The 21287-nt window shown below is 34.3% G+C and overlaps 1 protein-coding gene across 1 annotated transcript; it reads right to left on the reverse strand.

The window, feature by feature from the left end:
* Positions 1 to 2088: 2088 nt before the first annotated feature.
* Positions 2089 to 5389, reverse strand: LOC149224842 (C4-beta,C20-epoxidase-like). The gene is made up of 3 exons (XM_089386300.1): positions 4770 to 5389; positions 4288 to 4612; positions 2089 to 2652 (listed from the first exon to the last, which is right to left on the reverse strand). Exons 1-3 carry the CDS (start codon positions 5249 to 5251, stop codon positions 2401 to 2403), a joined length of 1059 nt encoding a protein of 352 aa, XP_089242426.1. The 5' UTR covers positions 5252 to 5389; the 3' UTR covers positions 2089 to 2400.
* Between the last annotated feature and the right edge of the window lie 15898 nt (positions 5390 to 21287).

A 21287-nucleotide genomic window follows, 5' to 3' on the forward strand; every position in this document is an offset into this window, starting at 1 on the left:
GCTGGTTTCATAACAGACAATAGCTCAGCTATTGCATTATCCAAGAATTCGGTGTTTCACAAGAGAACGAAACACATTGACACAAAGTTTCACTACATCAGGGAATTGGTGAACAATGGAGAAATCGTTTTAAAACATCGCATAACTCAGGAGCAGGTTGCGGATATTTTGATTAAACCATTAGGGCAAAAAAAATTGAGTTTTTGAGGAAATGTCTGGGTATGACTGATAACCCAATAGTTGAAATTAAAGGGGAGTGTTGAAATGATAATTTCAATTGCAGCACTATTTTTTCTTTGCGATGCGATCTTATCGCATATCGCAAATCGCTTACACACCCTGTTACCCTTCGCTACATCCTGTGATTTCTGCGATTGCGATGCGATCCGATCGCATATCGCAAATCGCATCCATATGTTTGTGTTCCACTTTTCTTCTTCCGCCGAATGCGATTGCGCGATGCGATCAAATCGCAAATCACATAATTCAATGGTTGAAGTACAGGCCTGCAACACGAAATTGACGTGGAATAAAAGTTTCATTTACCGCCAGTTTGTCAGTAAAACAGTAAATGTAATTTACTGTGGGTTGGTAAACGTTGGTAAGATTTTAATTTTATTATTTTTTATTTTTCACGAGTGTAGTTTTTGGTTTTACGACAAAAATTAAAAAGGCATTGTAATGTTTTGTTTTTTTAGTTGTTGTTTTCATTATGAAAAAAGGGAAAAGCTGGCCCAGCGAATGTAAGAAGAATTTTTACACCAAGTTGAATGTAATGCACAGTAGTGTAAATGTAATAATTAAAAGGGGTTTCTGCAGTGTAAATCTTTTCAAGAGGAAAACCAATGTAAGAAATTTTCTTTACACAACATTGTAAATTTTCTTGAGATACAGAGTGAGTCTTTGAACTGCGTGTGGAGCAGTCTGGCTGTGATCCCTTTGTTGGAAGAAGAATGTTTTGTAACAGCAGTATTATTAATGAATAGCAGTATTATTAATGAATGAAATGTTTTTTTGTGTGTTCTGAAACTCTGTTTTCAATAAACATTTTTTTTTAAAATAGAAATTATTAATCTTCCCTCTCTCAAGTTTCTTTCTTATTTCCCACCAGTAAACTTTATTCATTATCTTTTAGCTACACTCATAATATATAAACTTAAACTTTACTGTTCAGAAACTCTTCGGCAAAATCACATAACCAATCTTTTGTCGACGCGTTTCGAACCAACCAGTGTGATTCATCGTCAGGACTGTTTGACCATTCGAAAAAAATAAAATAAAAAATAAAAACAAAAATGAAATTAATAGACTTTTTGACGTTCATGTGGCTAGTTTTGCCTCCTTACGTTAAGGTAAATACAAAATAGAAATAAAAGTTAATATACCATATAATATAATGAAATTAATAAAAACTTTTTGACGTTCATGTGGCTGGTTCCAAATGAAGACTTTTCTAAAGTTTTATCATTCTACTAATTAAATCAATTAAAAAGAAAACGAAAAGCCTCACAAAAAGATTCATTACGATGGAACGACTCTTATTTTACTGATCAAATCACTCACTTGGAAAGGGAATAAAAATCTTTTCCGCCGATTCTCATTACAATGCGATGGTCAGTAAATCACTCACTTGGAAAGGGAATAAAAATCTTTTCCGCCGATTCTCATTACAATGCGATGGTTTTATCAAATCAATTAAAAATAAAATAAATAAGCTTTTCTGATAATTCTAAATACAATTCAACCCTTTTACCAAACCAATGGATCATAGAAAAAATTTCAATAAATAAGCTTTTCTGATGATTCTAAATACAATTCAACCCTTTTACCAAACCAATCAATCATAGAAAAAATTTCAAAAGATTCGAGTCATAATTTTCTCACATTATAATTTGGATAATACAATAATTACACTTTTATTTTGATAAATGTGAAATCTAACTCTTTTCAAGTTATAAGTTTCGTACTGAATTACAGTTTAGATAATACAATCTTTACTCCATTAGATTAATTTGAAACTCTTCTCAATTTTCCGCAACTAGGACTCCTGGAAAAATAACTGTGTCTAGAATATATGATGGGCTCGTCTAAAGTAATAATACATATATAAATTATAAGATCTTTACCTATGTCGTAAAATATAAAGCTTGAACAGTTCATGCTATTATTTTCAGTGCAGGTTCAACTTTTTTATTTCTAATTTTTTATCAAAATCAAAAGCATCAGAATAATCAGAACAACTGAAGCACACTGGCTGCTCTGGTCGTTAAACTCAGAAATCGGAAAGGATGGCTTAAACACTGGCTGCTCTGGTCGTTAAACTCAGAAATCGGAAAGGATGGCTTAGTTTCTATGGATGAGGCAAATGCCTTTACATTTTTTAGATACATCCATCTGCTTTTATTGCTGTACAGCCGCATAGGCCTCAAGAGGGTTCTCCAACTCACCTCTTATTGCTATTTTAAAGGATGTGTACTCCGAATAATGGAAAGCTCTATAACGTCTTGGATGCTCGTTGTCCACCAGTTCAGGTGGCGCTTCTATCTCCATTTCATCTGGTAACAATCTGAAGAAAGTCAGGGAAAGACGAGATTGTCGTCCTTTAACAATCACACGGTGTTTTGCACTGTGAATTCTTTTGTTACTCCATGCCTGCATGCATATGCACAAATCATCTGAGTAACATTCTTGGCAAAGAAAAATAAAAATAAAAAAAGTACTGGTTAGGTGTTTGAGGTATTCACTTGGATTACCTGGATTAATGGCCATAATGCATGCACAAATCATCTGATTAACATTCTTGGCAAAAAGAATAAATAAAAATAAAAAAACATACTGCTGATTACGTGTTGAGGTATTCACTTGGATTAGCGGGGCTAATGGCAATAAGTATTTTAAAGTACTTATATAAAGTTGCCACACTTTAAGCAGGATCAAACCTAAATATCTCATGGATATGATAGTTGGTAAAGATAGATTTGCAACAGAACATAAAAATTACAAAAACCAGATATCTCACTAGAAAAGAGATGTAGCATAATATAACCTGCATGTATCTTGTTGTCCATCCTATCCTTATTGCAATGTCAGGATTAGATGACATCTTGTAGCATAGAAGAGATACATTTATTTTGAGATTTAAGATATCTATTATAGAATTTTATTATTTTATTATTATTATGTTATTTTATAGAAATATTTTTTTTATGTAAATTAATGTTTAAAAATCAAAATAATAATACAGATAATTTCAATCAAACTGAAATATTATACAAAATTAGATCAATTTTAATATATAATTTATGTAAAATAATATTAAAAATGTTTTAAAAATAAATACAAAGACATTATTACATAAACATAATAAGATAAATATTAATAACATACATAATATATTAACAGGAAAATAAAAATTAGCAATATATATATATATATATATATATATATATTGTATATATATATATATATATATATATATATATATATATATATATAGATTTTTGTAAGTTTTGTTGGACTATATTTTCAAATATGTCTAATATATCACTTCATTTACCCGGAGAAATTGACTTCACATCAACAAAACATCCACACTTGATAACTACTGTGTAACCAAAACCTTCTAGAATGAAATATATATATATATATATAAACAAAATAATAAGTTATTTTAATTAGAATGGTACAAGTCATTTTATGTAAAATAACATTACAATAAAAATTAAAAATATTACTATATTTTTATCCACTTCAAAATACACTCTAGTAAAAACAAAAATGTAATTTATATAAAAAAAAATATCTTATTTAGATAATAATTTAATAAAAATAAAATAACATTTATACATTTTTAAATAAAAAAAATTAAATTATTTTTCAATATTATCTTATAACTATGTTTTTTTTTGTTATTTTAAAAATTATTTTAATTTCAGGTAACTTCTAAAATATATTTTTATCACAAATTTTAATTTATCAAAAACACCTTAAAAAAATAAATATAGAAAGGTTGATCCTTTCGAACTATTTTAAAATTAATCTTTAATACCTATTAAGAGATCAACAAAGAACATGGCAGACAGAAAGATATTTCTTAATATGTAAAAGAGATAAACAAGGCAGGGTGACAACTAGCGAGGGGATTAGGTTTGTGTTCACTTGAAGAGCTGCTTGATGTAAATATTACCATTCGAACTGTCCAAATTAAGGATTTCCAGGTGCTAAAGTTTTTGAATGACGGTCGACTGAGAGGAATAGCTAATAACAAGAGCAGAGGGATGAGATAACCTGTAAAGTATCTCCTAGGATGACGATGAATGAATTGGGCGATGGCTTCACTTCCAACCAGTTTCCAGCCTTGGTTAAAACTTGAAGACCACCCACCTCATCTTCACGCAGTATGGTAATGCTAGTTCCATCTGTATGAGCCGGAAAAGTAACCGACCCGGAGGCTTCATCACATGGTGATTCGTATTTATTCATACGGAGCCAAAGCTTACAGTGCTCGAAGTGTGAAGCGTAGTAATTGCTCACCCGCAAAGTCGCCAGAATAATCTTGTGGATTCCGTCAGACAACTCTTTCATACCCTCGAAATACTCTCGCATGACTTCGCTGCCATTATTAAAATATATATAGCAGTTGATCAGTAATGTCCAGCTAGTTCTACAGCAAGAACCCTAAAACCTATTAGAAAGACCAAAACGCAAAAATTTAGGGTAAGAACCCTAAAACTTTAAAGTAAACCCTAAATCAAAGGCAAATGTCATACCAGAAGTTTTGGTTTCCGTGAGGCCACATGAGATCGCTGAACTCCTCTATGGCTTCAAAATCAGGCCCAACGCCAATGCTCTCGTAAAAAGGACGCAGAGGTCCTCCTTTGACGTAACTGCCGATCGCGAGCGGGGAAACCTTTTTCTCCTTGGTCTCCGCAGGGAGCTTAAACACGTCCCTACAGAGGAATTCTACTCTCTCCATAAGCTGGTGTGAGATTCCATGATTGGTAAGCCGAAAACACCCCCAGTCTTCACAACATCTTCTGAATTCCGAACGCAGGAGGTTTTTCTGATAGTCTTCATCAAATCCCTCGCCAGCCAATCCCTCCAATTGAATTTGAGAGAGATCGAAGACAGGAATATCTTCATCGATATCAAGCTGATGAGTAGTTGCTGCAGGGGCACCGCATGAGGCGAGAGAATTTGGGCTTGCAGAAGCCATGGGTGTGGTTGTTGGCAGCAGGTCTTCTCTGATCATTCACTTGCAATTGTTACAGAGAGTGTCACGAGTATTCCTTGTGTAAGGTGTAGTTATATAAGAAGATTCTGTCGACCTCGGTCTTTGCGTGACTCTCGGATATATTCTCACTGATATGACAAAGATTTTGGTAATATCTTTACTCCAGAGGAGTCTGTATTTAGTATTTCTTCACGATAAGGTTACTTTGCCAATGGAAACATCATATTTCTTTTCGGATAAGGTTGCTTTCACGACAGAAGTTCCTTGTCTTACGTATATCTTTTTTGCGGATGATGTTGCCTTCCGACGGAACTTCCTTTTGTTATGTACTTGTTTAATAGCCATTTTTTGTTACGTATGGGCGTATACTCTGGCAAAAATTGTTATGTGAATGGACGATCCGTATATGAACAGTGAGAAAAGTTAAATTTTCTTTTCCCGTGTTATGTTTTAGGGATAAATATTAATCCTTATCACTTTTTATCCCCTAAATAAGATAATAAACTAATTATTAACTTATTCTTAATGGTTGTCATATTCTAACTACTATTATTATTATTATGATGGGCATCAAGTTAATCTTAATAAAACTAGAAGATTAATATAGCAATTAAGCAATGTTTTTTTTCAAATAATTATGTTCTATAATTTTGATTTTTAAAGATGTAGTAAGATTTTAGATTATTAAAAAATTTATTGATGGTGTATTTTAAGATTTATTCATTCATAAAGTGATAAAATATAATATTATATACTTTAATTTTTAGGTACTGGTAGATAGTATAAGTTGAAAATTTAATTTTTATATGAAAATAGAAATAATTTTATAATTCATATTTTAAAGATACAAAAATAATTATTATATTATTACTATATATAAAAATAAAAAATCCTGGTAATATTTTTTATAACTTTATCACATTATATAAATATTATAATTTATTTGTAAGTAAATAAAAATTATAATTTATTAAGTTATAATTATATGTGTATAATTTATTTATTTATAAATTAGTTTAGATTCATAACTCTAGGTTTACCAACCCTCTAAATAAACTAAATCTATTTTCATTTTAAAAAGCTTTACACCCCCAAGAAATTTCATTTCTATTGATTAATTATAATTTTTTTTTAATTTATCATTACTATTATTTATTTATTTATTTATTTTAATTTATCATTACTATTATAAAACAAAACAACAGATATTTTATATTAGCCTAGAAAGACAAAACAACATATATTTTATATTAGCCTAGAAAGACAAAACAACAAATATTTCATACTACCCTAGAAAAAACTTCTTGACCAGATAAATAAATATAATAATAAATTTAAAAATAAATCACTTTAATTGATTTATATTAAAGACATAGATATCAAATCCCTAGATTCCATTGAAATATAATGGGGACCAATATGTATATACTTATTATGTAATCAAACTCATTTTGGAGGAATATATATATACGAAAAGCATACGATTGCAAGCCTCAGCGACGTGTAGCACTTTCTGTATACAGGATTTCGAAGGTTGAATAGGTACATCAAATACCCCTTAATGTGTCTGAAAGGATTGAAGTGGTTTTCATTAATGGTGATTGTCACTGTCATTGTTGGACTGATAATAATGTTACAAATTAAAAAGGAATAATAATATTACAAATTAAAAAGGAAGTTTGTGATTGCCACTGCCTGAATGCATAATAATAGAGCAGCTACCATGCTCGTTAATGACAAAAGCAGCTCAACTGCTAGTCAATGAATAAGGACAATATAGAAAACAAAAATAAATAAATTTCTACAGAACTCCCAAAAAGTATTGCAACAAACTGTACAGTACGCCATCTACGTCGCTGCTTCAGTTAAGAAAGGTTCTAGACGTCCATTGCCACTTGCTTTCTACGTCTATGTCAGTGGCAGTAGTCAATAAAGTCGGTGGCAGTATTCAATAATGCGGTGACACGAGGAAATCGACAGGAACTTCATGCAGAAACTGTTCAAATTACGGCGTTATTTCCGCGTTAGTTCCCTCCAGCCTTTCATTAAAACACTTTAATAATATGAGGGCAGCATTATAGCTTTGGTTCAATGCACATCATGACTTGGTTTTCCAACGAAATAAGAAAGATGTTACCCACCAGTAACATGTGGTCGCTGGAAGTACTCAATACTGCGGTGAAAGGAGGTAATCAGGATGAACTTTATGTTTCAACTGTTCAAATTACAGTATTGGTTCCTTCCACACTGCAGTTTTTAGAAAGTGTTTCCAAAGCGATATCTAGAAGGTGAGGGTTTCCAAAGCGATATCTAGAAGGTGAGGGTACGCAGAAGAGTTGTCATATCTAGAAGGTGACCTAACGAGCAGCCGCCCCTGCTGTGTATTGGGTTCCCACAGGAGCGAACATAGAATTGGTCTATACGTCAATTTCAATGACCCATGGTCTTGAATATCTTTATAATGTGGGGTAACCGATGTTCTTCATTAATATGGATTTGGTCTTTACGTCAATTCCAAGGAGTCAGACGGTCAATTTCAATGACCCACGCTCTTGACTATCTTTATAATGTGGGGTAACCGATGTTCTTCATTAATATGGATTTTTTTCTTATATTTCACCACTTTTAATTTCTCCAGTAATTTTGATTTTTCAGCCATTAAGATAGAACAAAATTACATGTAGAGGAGTTATGCGATATTGTTTTGAATGGGTATGAAGAACCTTTCTATCCAGCAAACTATGAGGTTATGTGTCAAAATCATATGTATTATTTTGAAGTGAACCAAGAAGGATGATGTAGTAGTCTTGTTTCTTATTCAACAAGATTAGAAGGATGATGCAGTAGTGTTGTTTCTTATTCAACAAGATTTAGTTCATAGTAACAACCAGGTCTACTAAGATACAGTGAAATTAGGAGTAACACTTAGAGTGTTGCAGTTATAAATGAATCACCTATTGTAATTAGAGGAGAAGATGTCCCATGAGCCTATAAAAGTTAAAAAAGATAAATATTAATGAATCACCTATTGTAATTAGAGGAGAAGATGTCCCATGAGCCTATAAAAGTTAAAAAAGATAAATATTACAAGGAGAATAGATAAATATTACAAGGAGAATAGTGGCCATTACAAAACTAAAAATAAAAAAAAATTGAAGAAATTAAAAAAGGAAAAAAAATAATTTTGTACAAGATACAAGCAGTATCAACATGATGTAGAAAGTGACGCCAACTTGATGTAGAAAGTGACGTCAATTGTGTAGATACACATATAGATGATAAAATTGAAGCCACTTTCCTACCAACAACAAATATGGAAAATTTTGGGCGATAATTTTCTCAAAAAAAATGCCAATTTTTTTTTTCTAAAGAAGTTTCACCCAAATTTTATAGGATAAAATATTTTTCTTCATAAATCTTCAGAAAATTATAGAGACTATATAAAACCATTATAAATTGAATATTTCTATAAAATAATCACCAAAAAATTTATATTTTGCATATTAGGGACTATTAAGATTGACCTAGGTTTCTAATATTTAAGATAAATTTCCATCTTTAAAATTTTCCCTAGCAACAATAGATGAGGAGAATGTAATAGTGAATGTTAAAATTGATTATGAATCTGAGTTCAAATTTCTAGAAGAGTGGCTTACAAGACCTAAGTATGATAAAGATGAAAGTGGTTATGGGAAATTTATCTTAGTTACAACAAAAGAAGGGAAATGAAAGATGGACGAGGTCCATAGAGTTGTTGAATCTATTTTAACAAGAGGAGGAGGTGAAAGAAATGAAGATATTGTTTTTGACCTTATAGAGGTTAAGAGAAAATTTCAATCAACATTAGCTAAAGTACAAGAAGATGGACAAGAAGAACTAGCTAAAAGGAACATAGTAGATGAAAAAATATTGAAGAGAAATAAGAAAGTAAATTTGTAGCTAAAGAACAAGAAAAATGTGCAAAATAAAAAGTTTGGAGCAAAAGGAAGAAAAATATTGTACATCATAGAGTTGAGGATAACTTGTACTATCATGCAAAAGTAAAACAAGATTTTGAATCAATCTCAAGTATTCTAAGTCTACTTGAGACTTAGACTATGAAGCAATAGTGGTCATAATTAAGGTGGGGTGTTGGAGTGTGTTAATTATTTCCAATTACTCCCAATTAGCTCATATTTTATGTCAATAGAAGTTGACTTTAAATTTAGGAAAAATTAACATACATGTGTGAGCTAATATTAACATATCTATTATTAATGTTTTTGGGTCTATTTAATCATGTATCCTCTAGCAATTTTGATTTAATGAATTCTAGTTAGATATGACACCATGTTGTGCTAGGTTTTGCCTCAAGTCTGGCACCTAATTTTTGTGCTAAGTTTTTGTGCCAACTTGACGCAAAACTTGGCACAAAACCTTAAGTTTTGCATCAAGTTTGGCACCAAAACCATGTTGTGTTTAAGTTCTTTGATGGGGTAGTGTTTGGCATAGAATGATGGGATAAACTAAACCATATTTTTTTGTCTTCTAGAACTATTCAACTTTACCATCTTCATCTACACTAAAACTGGGGAGGCTCTAGTGAAGGATGTCTTGGATGATGGTTGTTTCTATTTGGCTTTGTCCTTCTTATCTATTCCACAATCATTAATTAAGCTAAGGAGATTCCAACTGAGAGCAGGCATATTAAAAGGCTTTTCCTTTCTTGGTGTCTGTATTTTGAAGGAAAATGACTTGAAGACCAAAATTTCACCATCATTTCCATTGATGTCCTCTTCATCATGATCATTAGCTAGATGCCTAGAATTCTTATCCTTTTTATTCATCCTACGAATGAGCAACCAACACCAATGACCAGATACTTAGGGGTCTAACATGAGAGAGAGTCCACACATGGATTCGATACCACTTGTTTATATTAGAAATAATACTAGAGAAATAATCTTTTCCATCATAGATATAATAACAACAAAAATATATCGTTATTTACCATAGGAAACCCCAACAAGGGAAAATACAACTAACAAATCTATTAGTCCCTTGACTTAAACTCGACCATGTTGGCCAAAATCTTGGTCATGGCTAAGCAAGCCTTCATAGCTCAACTTTGGCATATTACAATGGAGAGCCAACAAGCCTGTTTTGATATTCATCACATGTCACACCATGGGCCACTAATACAAAGTGCTCAAAACTATAATTGTCATGATAGCAACTTTAACTATTTTACCAGTTCAATTTTACATAACAATGTTACACTTGATATTCAAATGTGTTCCCAATTCTAAATTTGCCCTAAAGATAACACTCTCGTGTATTGCAGGAATAAATTCAATGCCTTGTAATCAAGATTATTTTCAAATTGAGATATTTTGTCTCATCAATTTTACCTTGCAGTCAATATTATATTCAAATTGAGAAGTCTTGTAGGGAAATGCCTTGCAGCTCACTTTTTTCTCTTGAATAGTTAAATGGTGTGTAACTAGGAAATTGATTGAAGAATTCTAACTTCCATTAATTTAGTATATGGTAAATAATATGCATATTAGTAATGTAATAAATATTATATAATTTAGAATATATATAATTAAATTTAAAATTATTCAAATGTAATGTTGTATATTTCAATTTATATAATATTTGTTATATCTATATTAATTATTGAAAAATATATTTTATATATCATTTATTTGTTGGGTAAATGATGTGTGAAAATGAATCAAACGATTCACCATTTGATGTAGTGAGACAAGACAAAAATACTATGGTAGTCCAAAGAGATAATTGTGAGAGGAAATTAAAAAAATATTTTCGGCATGTGTGATGGTCTAGTGGGACTGTGCATGGGTATCTAGTATTGAAAATTTTATGCATGGCAGTGACCAAGTTTGATCAGTGCAAGGGGTCAATTATGTCCACAAACTATTAAGTCATAGGGTTCTCATCCGTGATTGGAAGCCTATCTCTTGCTTTATCTAGAAGGGACACACTTGGGAATGGTTTCCATCTGAATAATGTAAGATTTATACTTTGTTTGCATATCCCTCACGTCCATGTTGTCATGGAATTGTGAAGAGTTGGAAAATATTTCGGAGCATATCTCGAAGTGATATATATAGAGTTCATGACAAGAATCTGGGGTTCTCATTAACAGATAAATTTCCTAATGAGAATTTGGAGCTTCCATTGATGGGCCCTTATCTGTTAGTGGTGTAGAAGAGAAAATATATGTATGTGATGAATGTTGGTGAAAATTATGATATTGTGCCACAACTGAGTCTGGAGACAAATTCTAGTACAAAACTGCCAAGTAGAGTTTATTATTGGGATTTAGAGTTTTCATTGATGGGATCTTATCTAAGGTGATGTGTAAGAAATGAATGTTGGAGACAATCATGTTATTGTGGCACAACTGAGTCCAGAGACAAATCCTAGTACAAAGCATTGTTGTAGTCATGGAAAAGAAAATGGTCATGCTAGTGTTGTTGTTGTCAATCATATTCTTATAAGGATGCCAAGAAACTAGTTCTCACCACCTCTAGTTTAAAAAATAATCATATAGAGCAGGTGGGAAAATTCTAACCCTGGTGGTACAACAAGAATATTTAATAACAAATCTTGAATCAATGAAATATTATGTCAAGCTAGCATAGTGGGGTAAAAAAAAAAAAATTTGCAAAGGAGTATCGCTTTAGATAAAGGTCGAGCAAATTTCAGGGCAGATCGTCATCCATATTCGCATAGTTAGCCCCTAGAAACACTTTGGGGGGTTAACCTACACGACCACCGCTACCCCCCGATGTTGAATTATCAAATGGGTAGATTTTCCGATCCAATGGCCTAGATTAATTTCTGGGGTCATGAAAGGATCTCACCCCTTCCCCCCCTTTTTCACGCACTGGAGGAAGGTGTGGACCACCTACCATATCATAAATCTTCCAATGTCGTTAACAACTGAGTGATGAAGGTAAAAGAGTAAAATTATTTCCTCCTCGCTCCCTTCCACTTGCCAATTGGTGCCTCCCAATCATCTTCCGCCATGTGGCCCACAGTGATGTCAGATGACTTTTGGTCCCCTCCACCTATAAAAACCTTTCATGGTTTAGGTTTTTTTTTTGAATTTTGTTTTTCTTTCTTGTGCACTCCTCTCGTTGTTCAACTTCTTTGCAAAGTCATTCATTCAACAAGTTGGCCTAAAACTCCCCTCTAGCATTGTTTTCAGGTATTGCCCGGTAAATCAGGTAACCTATTGGTCTCGCCCACCTGCAATTTGTCTCAATACTTCTTTAAAATGAAGAAAGCAGCCCAAAGACCCCCAAAGCCTGGGAAGTCAAACCCTCCTCCAATGTCGAACCACTAATGGACACGAAGGCACAAATTATGGATCCTCCTTGTGCTTACAATTTGTCAGACCTCCTGTTTGGCCTGTATTACCACCATGTCAGAGGAGAAAACTCATTCCAAGTAGTTGACTCAACTTTATACTATCAAATTGTGGCCTCTGTGTTTTATTTCCATGAGTTTATCTCTTGCTTAAATGTTGCATACATTGAAGAAAAGAATTGTTTTATCTCTTCCACTGGATTCAAAATCCTAGAGGTGACCTCATAATTGATCCAAAAAGCTCTGATTTACCCAAGCTTCCCTGAATCCCAACAATTCGTATAAACCACTATGGTCTACAATTATACTACCCTCCGAGTTGCTCAGCAACAATCCTTTCTACAAATGATCCTGGCCCCTAGCTAGCAGCCCCTTCCCATTACTGATAGTTTCTGAATAACTATTTTTAGAGAGTCTGTGTAGCCTATTATGTCTATAATTGCTCATATTTTTGGGAATGATAATACTAATATGGCTAATAAATCCTCCCTAGGATTTCTAAGGGAGTTGATGCAAGTAGACCACCTATTTAACTCACCTTCTTACTTGGATGAGTCCATAAAATTCTAATTGTGCTATTTTTCTACCAACTCCTACTTCAGATATTATTATCTACTATTTTATTTGTTTGTGTACACCCATGTAGATGCGTTTGAGTACCTAAGCCTAAGTCTGATGGCTATAAACAAGTAGAGGAAGTATATTTTTGACTAGGATGATGGTGTTAGGACGATACGATTTAATGATGGCTATTCCCAATTCATATCTTCCTACATGGCCATTTCCTATAAAATTATTCACAATGTTTCCCCTCTAAGGATCCTCCCTCACCAAAAAGTAACCCTTCAACTCAACAAGGAGACCACAATGGGATACTGTGTTACACAGAGATGAGGGTTTAAGGGTGTGAGCTTCCTCCTTACCGCTTGCCTATGTTAATGCCAATGAGGATATTCGCCCTAGAATTCATTAGATAAAGTCTCAATTTGGACCAATTCCACTTCGTCCCTATTAAAAAGTTGTACATGTTCAAGTTGGGTAAGTTTATAGCCCTTTCATTGTTAAATGGGAGTGAATCTAGAGGATAAAGCTACATTTGAGGCCCTTTCCAAAGGTTCACAAGCATAAGTTCAAGATTTAAGACACAAGCTAAAGATTCTAGCCAACAAACATGTGCAGTCCAAGGAACTCACACAGGTTGATGAAGAGAAATAAATCTCAGTAAAAGAATTGATAGACAGGAACAATGAGATGGTGGCTATCATGCAACAAGTAGTAAGACTTCAACAGAAGATAAATACTCACATTTGTGGAGTGCTTTTGCCTGAGAACCCTTTGAAGCCCACAGAATAGCTCGTAAATACCCTTACTGTTATGAAACCAGCTCAAGAAAAGATAGAAAAGATAGATCAATGCCTTATAATTCAGCCTCTTCGAGGGGGCAACCTCCTTTACATTACATAAATGAACAATTCTTTGATGATTCAAATGACAAAACCTCCTTTCTATATATAGGAGTCTAAGGAGTCACAATATAATCCAGCCGACCTAACAATAATAATATAAAGCCACAAAAATAACAATAGAGGGATTCTATGGGGCACAGAAATAACAATATGGGGGTAATAGGGGCACAACAATATAAATAAGGGGTATAACTACAATAGTAATGGGGTAATCACTAGTATTATAGGGACCCAACATGCCCCTCTCCTTCAAAAAAGTGTTGTCCTCAATGCTTGAGTAGTTCTGGATACTTCTGCATAAAATTCTCATCCTCCCATGTGGAATCTTCAGCGGATAAGTTCTTCCACTTGATAAGATACTCTGAAATTGATCGATTTCGTAGCTGTCGAGTTCTTGTTTCTGTGACTGCTTCTGGTTCCAATATAATTTTTCCTTCCTCATCAAGTTCTGGCAATATTGTTTGAATTGGGAGCTTGTCGCCTATAACCTTCTTTAAACATGAAACATGGAAAACTGGGTGCAATCGAGAAGCTGCAGGAAGCTCCAATTTGTATGCCATAGTACCAATCTTTTGCAACACCTTGTACGGACCATAATACTTTGGTGATAATTTATTATCCTTCTTAGCTTGCTTTAGGGACATTTTCTTATATGGTTGTAGCCGTAGGAATACCCAATCACCTACATCAAAACTTCTTTCACTGCGATGTTGATCTGCCTGTTGTTTCATTCTATTTTGTGCCAACACGAGGTTATCCTTTAAGAGTTGGAGGACTTGTTTTTGATGTTCGATGTGATGTTCCACTGCCTGAACCTTAGAATTTTCTCTTAAATATGATGTGATGGATGGTGGTTGATACCCATAAAGTGCCATAAATGGGGTCATTTTTGTTGCTGTATGGAAGGAAGTGTTATACCACCATTCAGCCAGAGGCAACCATTTGACCCATTGTGTCTGTTTATCAGATACAAAGCAACGAAGATATCCTTCCAAACATTTGTTTACTATCTCAGTTTTCCCATCAGATTGAGGATGATAAGATGAGCTATGAGCTAACTGAGTACCAAGACAAGAAAATAATTCTGTCCAAAAATTTCCAGTGAAAATGGGATCTCTGTCACTTACAATAATCTTTGGGTTTCCATGTAGCTTTTGAATTGTTTCCATAAATGCAGTAGAAACTGTACTGGCTTTAAATGGATGTGATAATGCACAAAAGTGTGCATACTTGGTAAGTCTGTCAACTACCACCATGATGACACTCTTTCCCTCAGACTTGGGTAAACCTGTGATAAAATCCATTGAAACCTCCTCCCAACGTTGGCTTGGAATGGATAAAGGTTGTAATAGACCCGGTGTCTTAATTGTTTCAACTTTATTTTGTTGGCAAACCAAACATTCCGCCACAAACTTTTGAATATCTGATTTAAGGCCATCCCAAAAAAATTCCTTCTTAACCCTGTGGTAAGTTTTTAAAAATCCTGAGTGCCCTCCTAAGGGAGAAGTGTGCAATTCCATAAGAATCTTTTGTTTTAGCTGGGAATTCTTACAGAGGTATAAGCGATCTTTGTACCATAACGAATCATTTTGCCAGCTAAATGTATCAGAAGTACTGGAATCTTGTTGTAGCTTTCGAATAAGTGCCCACACTTCTTCGTCATTCTTCCATTCCTCCCTTGCTTCATTTATCCAATCTGGTTGGATAATAGAAATGGCACACAAAAATGCTTCCACATCCTCATCCTTTCTTGAGAGTGCATCTGCCACCACATTTTGCTTCCCTTTTTTGTAGATGATTTCAAAGTCATAACCCAACATCTTTGTGACCCACTTTTGTTGCTCTTCAGAGGATAATCTTTGTTCTAAAAAGTATTTAAGGCTATCATGATCCGTTTTTACCTTGAAGTGTCTTCCCATTAGGTAGGGTCGCCATTTCTTAAGTGCATGGAGTATTGCCAACATTTCCTTCTCATAAATAGCTTTGCTTAAAAACTTTCCCTTGATTGGACGACTTTCAAAAGCAATGGGTCTTTCATCTTGCATTAGAACAGCACCAATTCCATTTCCTGAAGCATCACATTCCACAATAAAGGTTTTTGTGAAGTCCGGTGTAGCTAAGACCGGTGCTTGGCACATTGCCTCTTTAAGATGTTCAAAGGCCTTTGTTGCTTCCGGAGTCCATGAAAATGAATCTTTCTTCAATAATGTTGTTAGAGGTGCTGCTATTCTCCCATAATTCTTAACAAACTTGCGATAATACCCTGTCAACCCAAGAAATCCTCGCAGATGCTTTATGGATGTGGGGATTTTCCATTCCTTAATGGCTTTAATTTTGCTAGGGTCTACCTTAACTCCTTCATGAGATACAATATGACCCAAATATTCCACCTCCTGGACTCCAAAGAAACATTTGGATCTTTTTGCATATAATTGTTTCTCCTCCAATAGTTGTAGCACCCTGTCAACATGTTCAACATGATCCTTCCAAGACTTGCTGTAGATTAGTATATCATCAAAAAATACTAACACAAATTTTCTAAGGAATGGTTTGAAAATTGAATTCATCAAACCTTGAAATGTTGAAGGTGCATTGGTAAGGCCAAAAGGCATGACCAAAAATTCATAATGACCCTCATGAGTTCTAAATGCCGTTTTCGGAATGTCTTCAATCTTCATTCTGATTTGATGATATCCCGAACGAAGATCCAACTTGGTGAAGTAAATTGATCCATGCAATTCATCCAGTAATTCATCAATGACAGGAATGGGGAACTTATCTTTAATAGTGAGCTTGTTGAGCTCCCTATAATCCGGACACATGCGCCATGATCCATCCTTCTTGTGCACCAATACTACTGGAGCTAAGAAAGAACTTTGACTTGGTTGAATTATACCAGCCTCTAGCATTTCTGCAACCATACGTTCAATTTCACTTTTTTGGACATAGGGATATCTGTACGGCCTGATGTTTGGAGGAACACTTCCTGGAATCAGATGAATAGCATGATCATGATCACGCATAGGTGGGAGACCTTTGGGAGTCTCAAATACCTTGGAATGATTGTCCAGGACTTTTTGGAGATCTGGAGAAATAGATGATTCCAATGTGGAAACATCTAGCGAACATAATTGTGCAATTACACCTCTTTGCTCCTTTTTTAGAAGCTTTGTCATGCCATTAGAGCTGATTATCTTTCCTGGTTTCCCTGCAATACCCCTTAATTCAACTTCCTTTCCTTCCGTAGAAAATTTGATGAAAAGTTCTTGAAAATTAAAAGCTATTGTACCCAAGGATTGTAGCCATTGGACTCCTAGTACAACATCAACACCTCCCATTGGAATGGAAAGCATTGGGCTAGTCAATACATATTCTCCCATGGATAGCTTGATATTATGGCACTTTCCAGAGCAATTTATTGTTCCTCCATTTGCAATCATCACTTGACACTCTGGTGCTGGATATAGGAAGCAATTCAATTCTTTTGCTACCCTACAATGAATAAAATTGTGGGTGCTTCCTGAATCAATCAACACTATTACCTTTTTCTTCTTGATTTGTCCTTCTATCTTGATGGTTTGAGGAGTGGTAATTCCCGCCAATGCATTACAAGATATGGTCGGATTTATTTGTTCTTCATCTAGGCTTTGTTCCTGGAATATATCCTCTTCTTTTGACCTTTCTTGCTCCTTTTCTTCTTCCTCTTCACAATCTATGTAGAATAATTTCTTCTCAGCACACTTATGACCTTTTGTGTATTTGCTATCACAATTGTAACAAAGCCCTTTTGCTCTTTTTTCTTCCAATTGTTGTGGTGTCAACCTTGTAGGTTGTGGAAGACTAGGGGCAACAACACTTCCGTCTTTATAGTTGTGAGTGGTATGCTTCCTAGTTGCCATAATTTTGCTTTCCATTTTTCTTGCTAACCTGAATGCCTTCTCTAATGAATCAGGTTCCCAAAGGCGAACATCATGTTGGATATTATCCTTTAAAGACCCTATGAACACATCAATCCTATGCTCCTCTGGAATATCTTTTACCCTTATGTTCAATTTTTGGAACTCCTCAATGTGCTCCATTATTGAACCCTTTTGTTTGAGACTTATCAATTGGCTAAAAAAAGTGTTGCTTTTTGTATCCTCATAATGTGCTATCAATTCTTCCGTAAAAATTGCCCAAGTGATAAATTGTTTACGAGAACAAAGCCATTGATACCATACAAACTGATTTGGTTCCAAATATACAGTTGCCATACGTACCTTTTGTGCGTTTTGCACATTATTGAGATCGAAGAATTGCTCCATCTGTAATATCCATGTGGCGGGATCCTTGCCATCAAACTTCCTCATATCGATTTTTGGAATATGGTGATTCTTTGATCCAACATTAGCGTCTATGGAATCATGATTAACATTTCTTTTGTTCTCATCATGAGTTTCCTTTACTACCTTTTCACCATTAGTAAGTATTTCTTGTAGAAAATTTGTCAAATCTGTCTTCAAATCTGCCATGCCTGTCTTCAAATTTGTGTTCAAATCTATCTTCAAATTGTCCATCTTAGCTTCCATGCCATTCATCTTAGCTTACACGCCATTTATCTTAGCTTCCACGCCATTTATCTTAGCATCTGTTAACTTTTGTGAGCGTGACATTTGTTGCACTTGTTCTTGTAATTTTGATATATCATGTAGCATTTCTTCCTCTTCTTCATGAGTCATGCTAGAGCTTTCAGGTTCCTTACTAGGTGTTTGCATTTTCTTTCCTCGGGGCATCATTTACCGATAATAATGCTCTACTATGCCCTTTGAATTCCTTCAAAATAAATTTTCAAACCAATCTTAAGCAAAAATTTAAAAAAAATCTACACACCTTTTTCCACTTTGTAGGAGCTTGATATTGCCTCTGATGTATCTCTGTACTTTCCAATCATCTAGTTTCGAATTTGTGACCTGTAGTATCTCTTTGTGTCCTCTTTACAATTCCCCCAGTCTTATCCAAATTGGATTCTCCAAGAAAGATTTATGCACAATCTCCCAAGATGACCTGATTATAGAACTTTCCAGAAGAGCGAAGTTGTATGAAGTGCCACGTGTACAATTTTCGATATTTGGTTCTGAAAAAGATATACAAGAAACTACAGTCCGTCCTCTTTCTGTAACTTCTTATGAAATTTCAATCTGATTTCCAGAGAGAAAGTTATGACAATTTTCCCCAGGTCACCTATTTTGAATTTAATTCAGGAGTCTGCAAAAATACCAACTTCCTCAGATCATATCTCCGAAAATATCACGTGAAAAGCTCTGAAATTCGGACCCAAGGTTCAGCGTGATTTCTTCTCAAATGGGTTTTTTTTGCGACTTCTAAAACATCACAGAAAAAAAGTTATAGCGAAAATTCCACGATGACCTGTTTGGAGCAACGAAACCCTAGAATCCAAAGCTCTGATACCAAATGTTATGAAACCAGCTCAAGAAAAGATAGAAAAGATAGATCAACGCCTTAGAATTCAGCCTCTTCGAGGGGGAAACCTCCTTTACATTACATAAATGAACAATTCTTTGATGATTCAAATGACAAAACCTCCTTTCTATATATAGGAGTCTAAGGAGTCACAATATAATCCAGCCGACCTAACAATAATAATATAAAGCCACAAAAATAACAATAGAGGGATTCTATGGGGCACAGAAATGACAATATGGGGGTAATAGGGGCACAACAATATAAATAAGGGGTATAACTATAATAGTAATGTGGTAATCACTAGTATTATAGGGACCCAACACTTACCGTGCTCTAGCTCTCGAAAAAGGAACTCAAGAAGGTGGAGAAGGACATAGGAACTGACCAATGAGCCCTAGTATAAAAGGAAAAACAACTTGAGATTTCTAAGATCAATGCAAAATCGATCAGCAAGAAATTACAGACAACTAATTAGGAGATATTTGCGTTTAAAGACATAATGAAGGGAAATATGTCCCTCTTACAAGCTAAAAAAATGATCTGGGATGAGATAATAACGGAGATGAATAACAATTGGGAACACATAACTCTAATGGATGAGAAAAAAATTGTGATCAAAGATTATGAGTTCTTCATCCTAGCTTCCAAAGAAGAAGGTAAACATAATGCCTAGACATCCAAGAAGTTTATCCAGTATCTAAATGAGAAGCCACTCAGTGAGTTGAGGGCTATAGATGTGGTGGATAGGGTGTCTGTAATCATGGATATTTCCAAAGTAATCTATAGGGAGGAGGCCAGAGTCAAAGATGAAGAATGCCTAGAAGTAGTGTTGAAGGATTTGGCTACCTTTAACTCAAAGTTTGAGGAGAGAGTTCTAGCTGGGCTTCCCAAATGTTGGGATTTCGTGGGAGTGTCAACCCCATGGAAATAATACAGTTAGATGTTGGTAGAGGCCAAAATCAAGGTTGATTAATCCCACGAGAAGACTTCTACCTTGAAGGGTAAAAATGTGGTAAACTACTTGAGAAGAAATTTTCAACTGTTGGGGTTGGTGAAGACCTTATTTCGACCTAGGTTGAACAATGTGGGGCTTAGTAGTCTCAAAATTGCATATTGGTTGTTCTTTCACACTCCTCTTGCAAGTCCAACATTGTGGCAATGATGGAATCATTTCATCAATCACCCATGACTCTAGATCATCGATCTAGCAATGGTACCTACGATACCATCCCACCACAACTAAAGATACTATTCATTATGTCAATCATGACACTTTGCTAGTCTATGTTTTATGTAAATATTTTATTTTCAAAGAATCAGTGCTAGTTAGTTAGGATCCGACTAGTATAGTTGTTCCACTAATGAACACTCATATTTTTTTTATGATGATTCACTGTGAAATCAAGAAATAATATTTTGTATGGGTTTTTCTTCCTGAGGCCCTATAAAAAATAGTTTATGATACAGAACGAGGGTTCTAAATTTTGTTTCAATAGGGGAAGATTTGCCATTGTCAATGAAATGTATGCCATGTTGAAGATTAATGAAATCTTTCGGTGATTCTGGCTCACATGTTACCATAGTATGTATTTTCTTTTTTTTTTTAATTCCATGTAACTTCAATCTTCTTCTCAGATTACATGTAATGGTAGCTTCTAGATGTATTTTTGTTAAATCATAGATTCATCTATGTCTCGTGCTGATTTAAGATGCCCGTGACTGATAAAACTTGACATCCTTTA

The sequence above is a fragment of the Pinus tabuliformis genome, chromosome Q (genome assembly GCF_031772625.1).
Source record: "Pinus tabuliformis cultivar Carrire ecotype Pingquan chromosome Q, CPIR1, whole genome shotgun sequence".
Lineage (NCBI taxonomy): Eukaryota > Viridiplantae > Streptophyta > Pinopsida > Pinales > Pinaceae > Pinus > Pinus tabuliformis.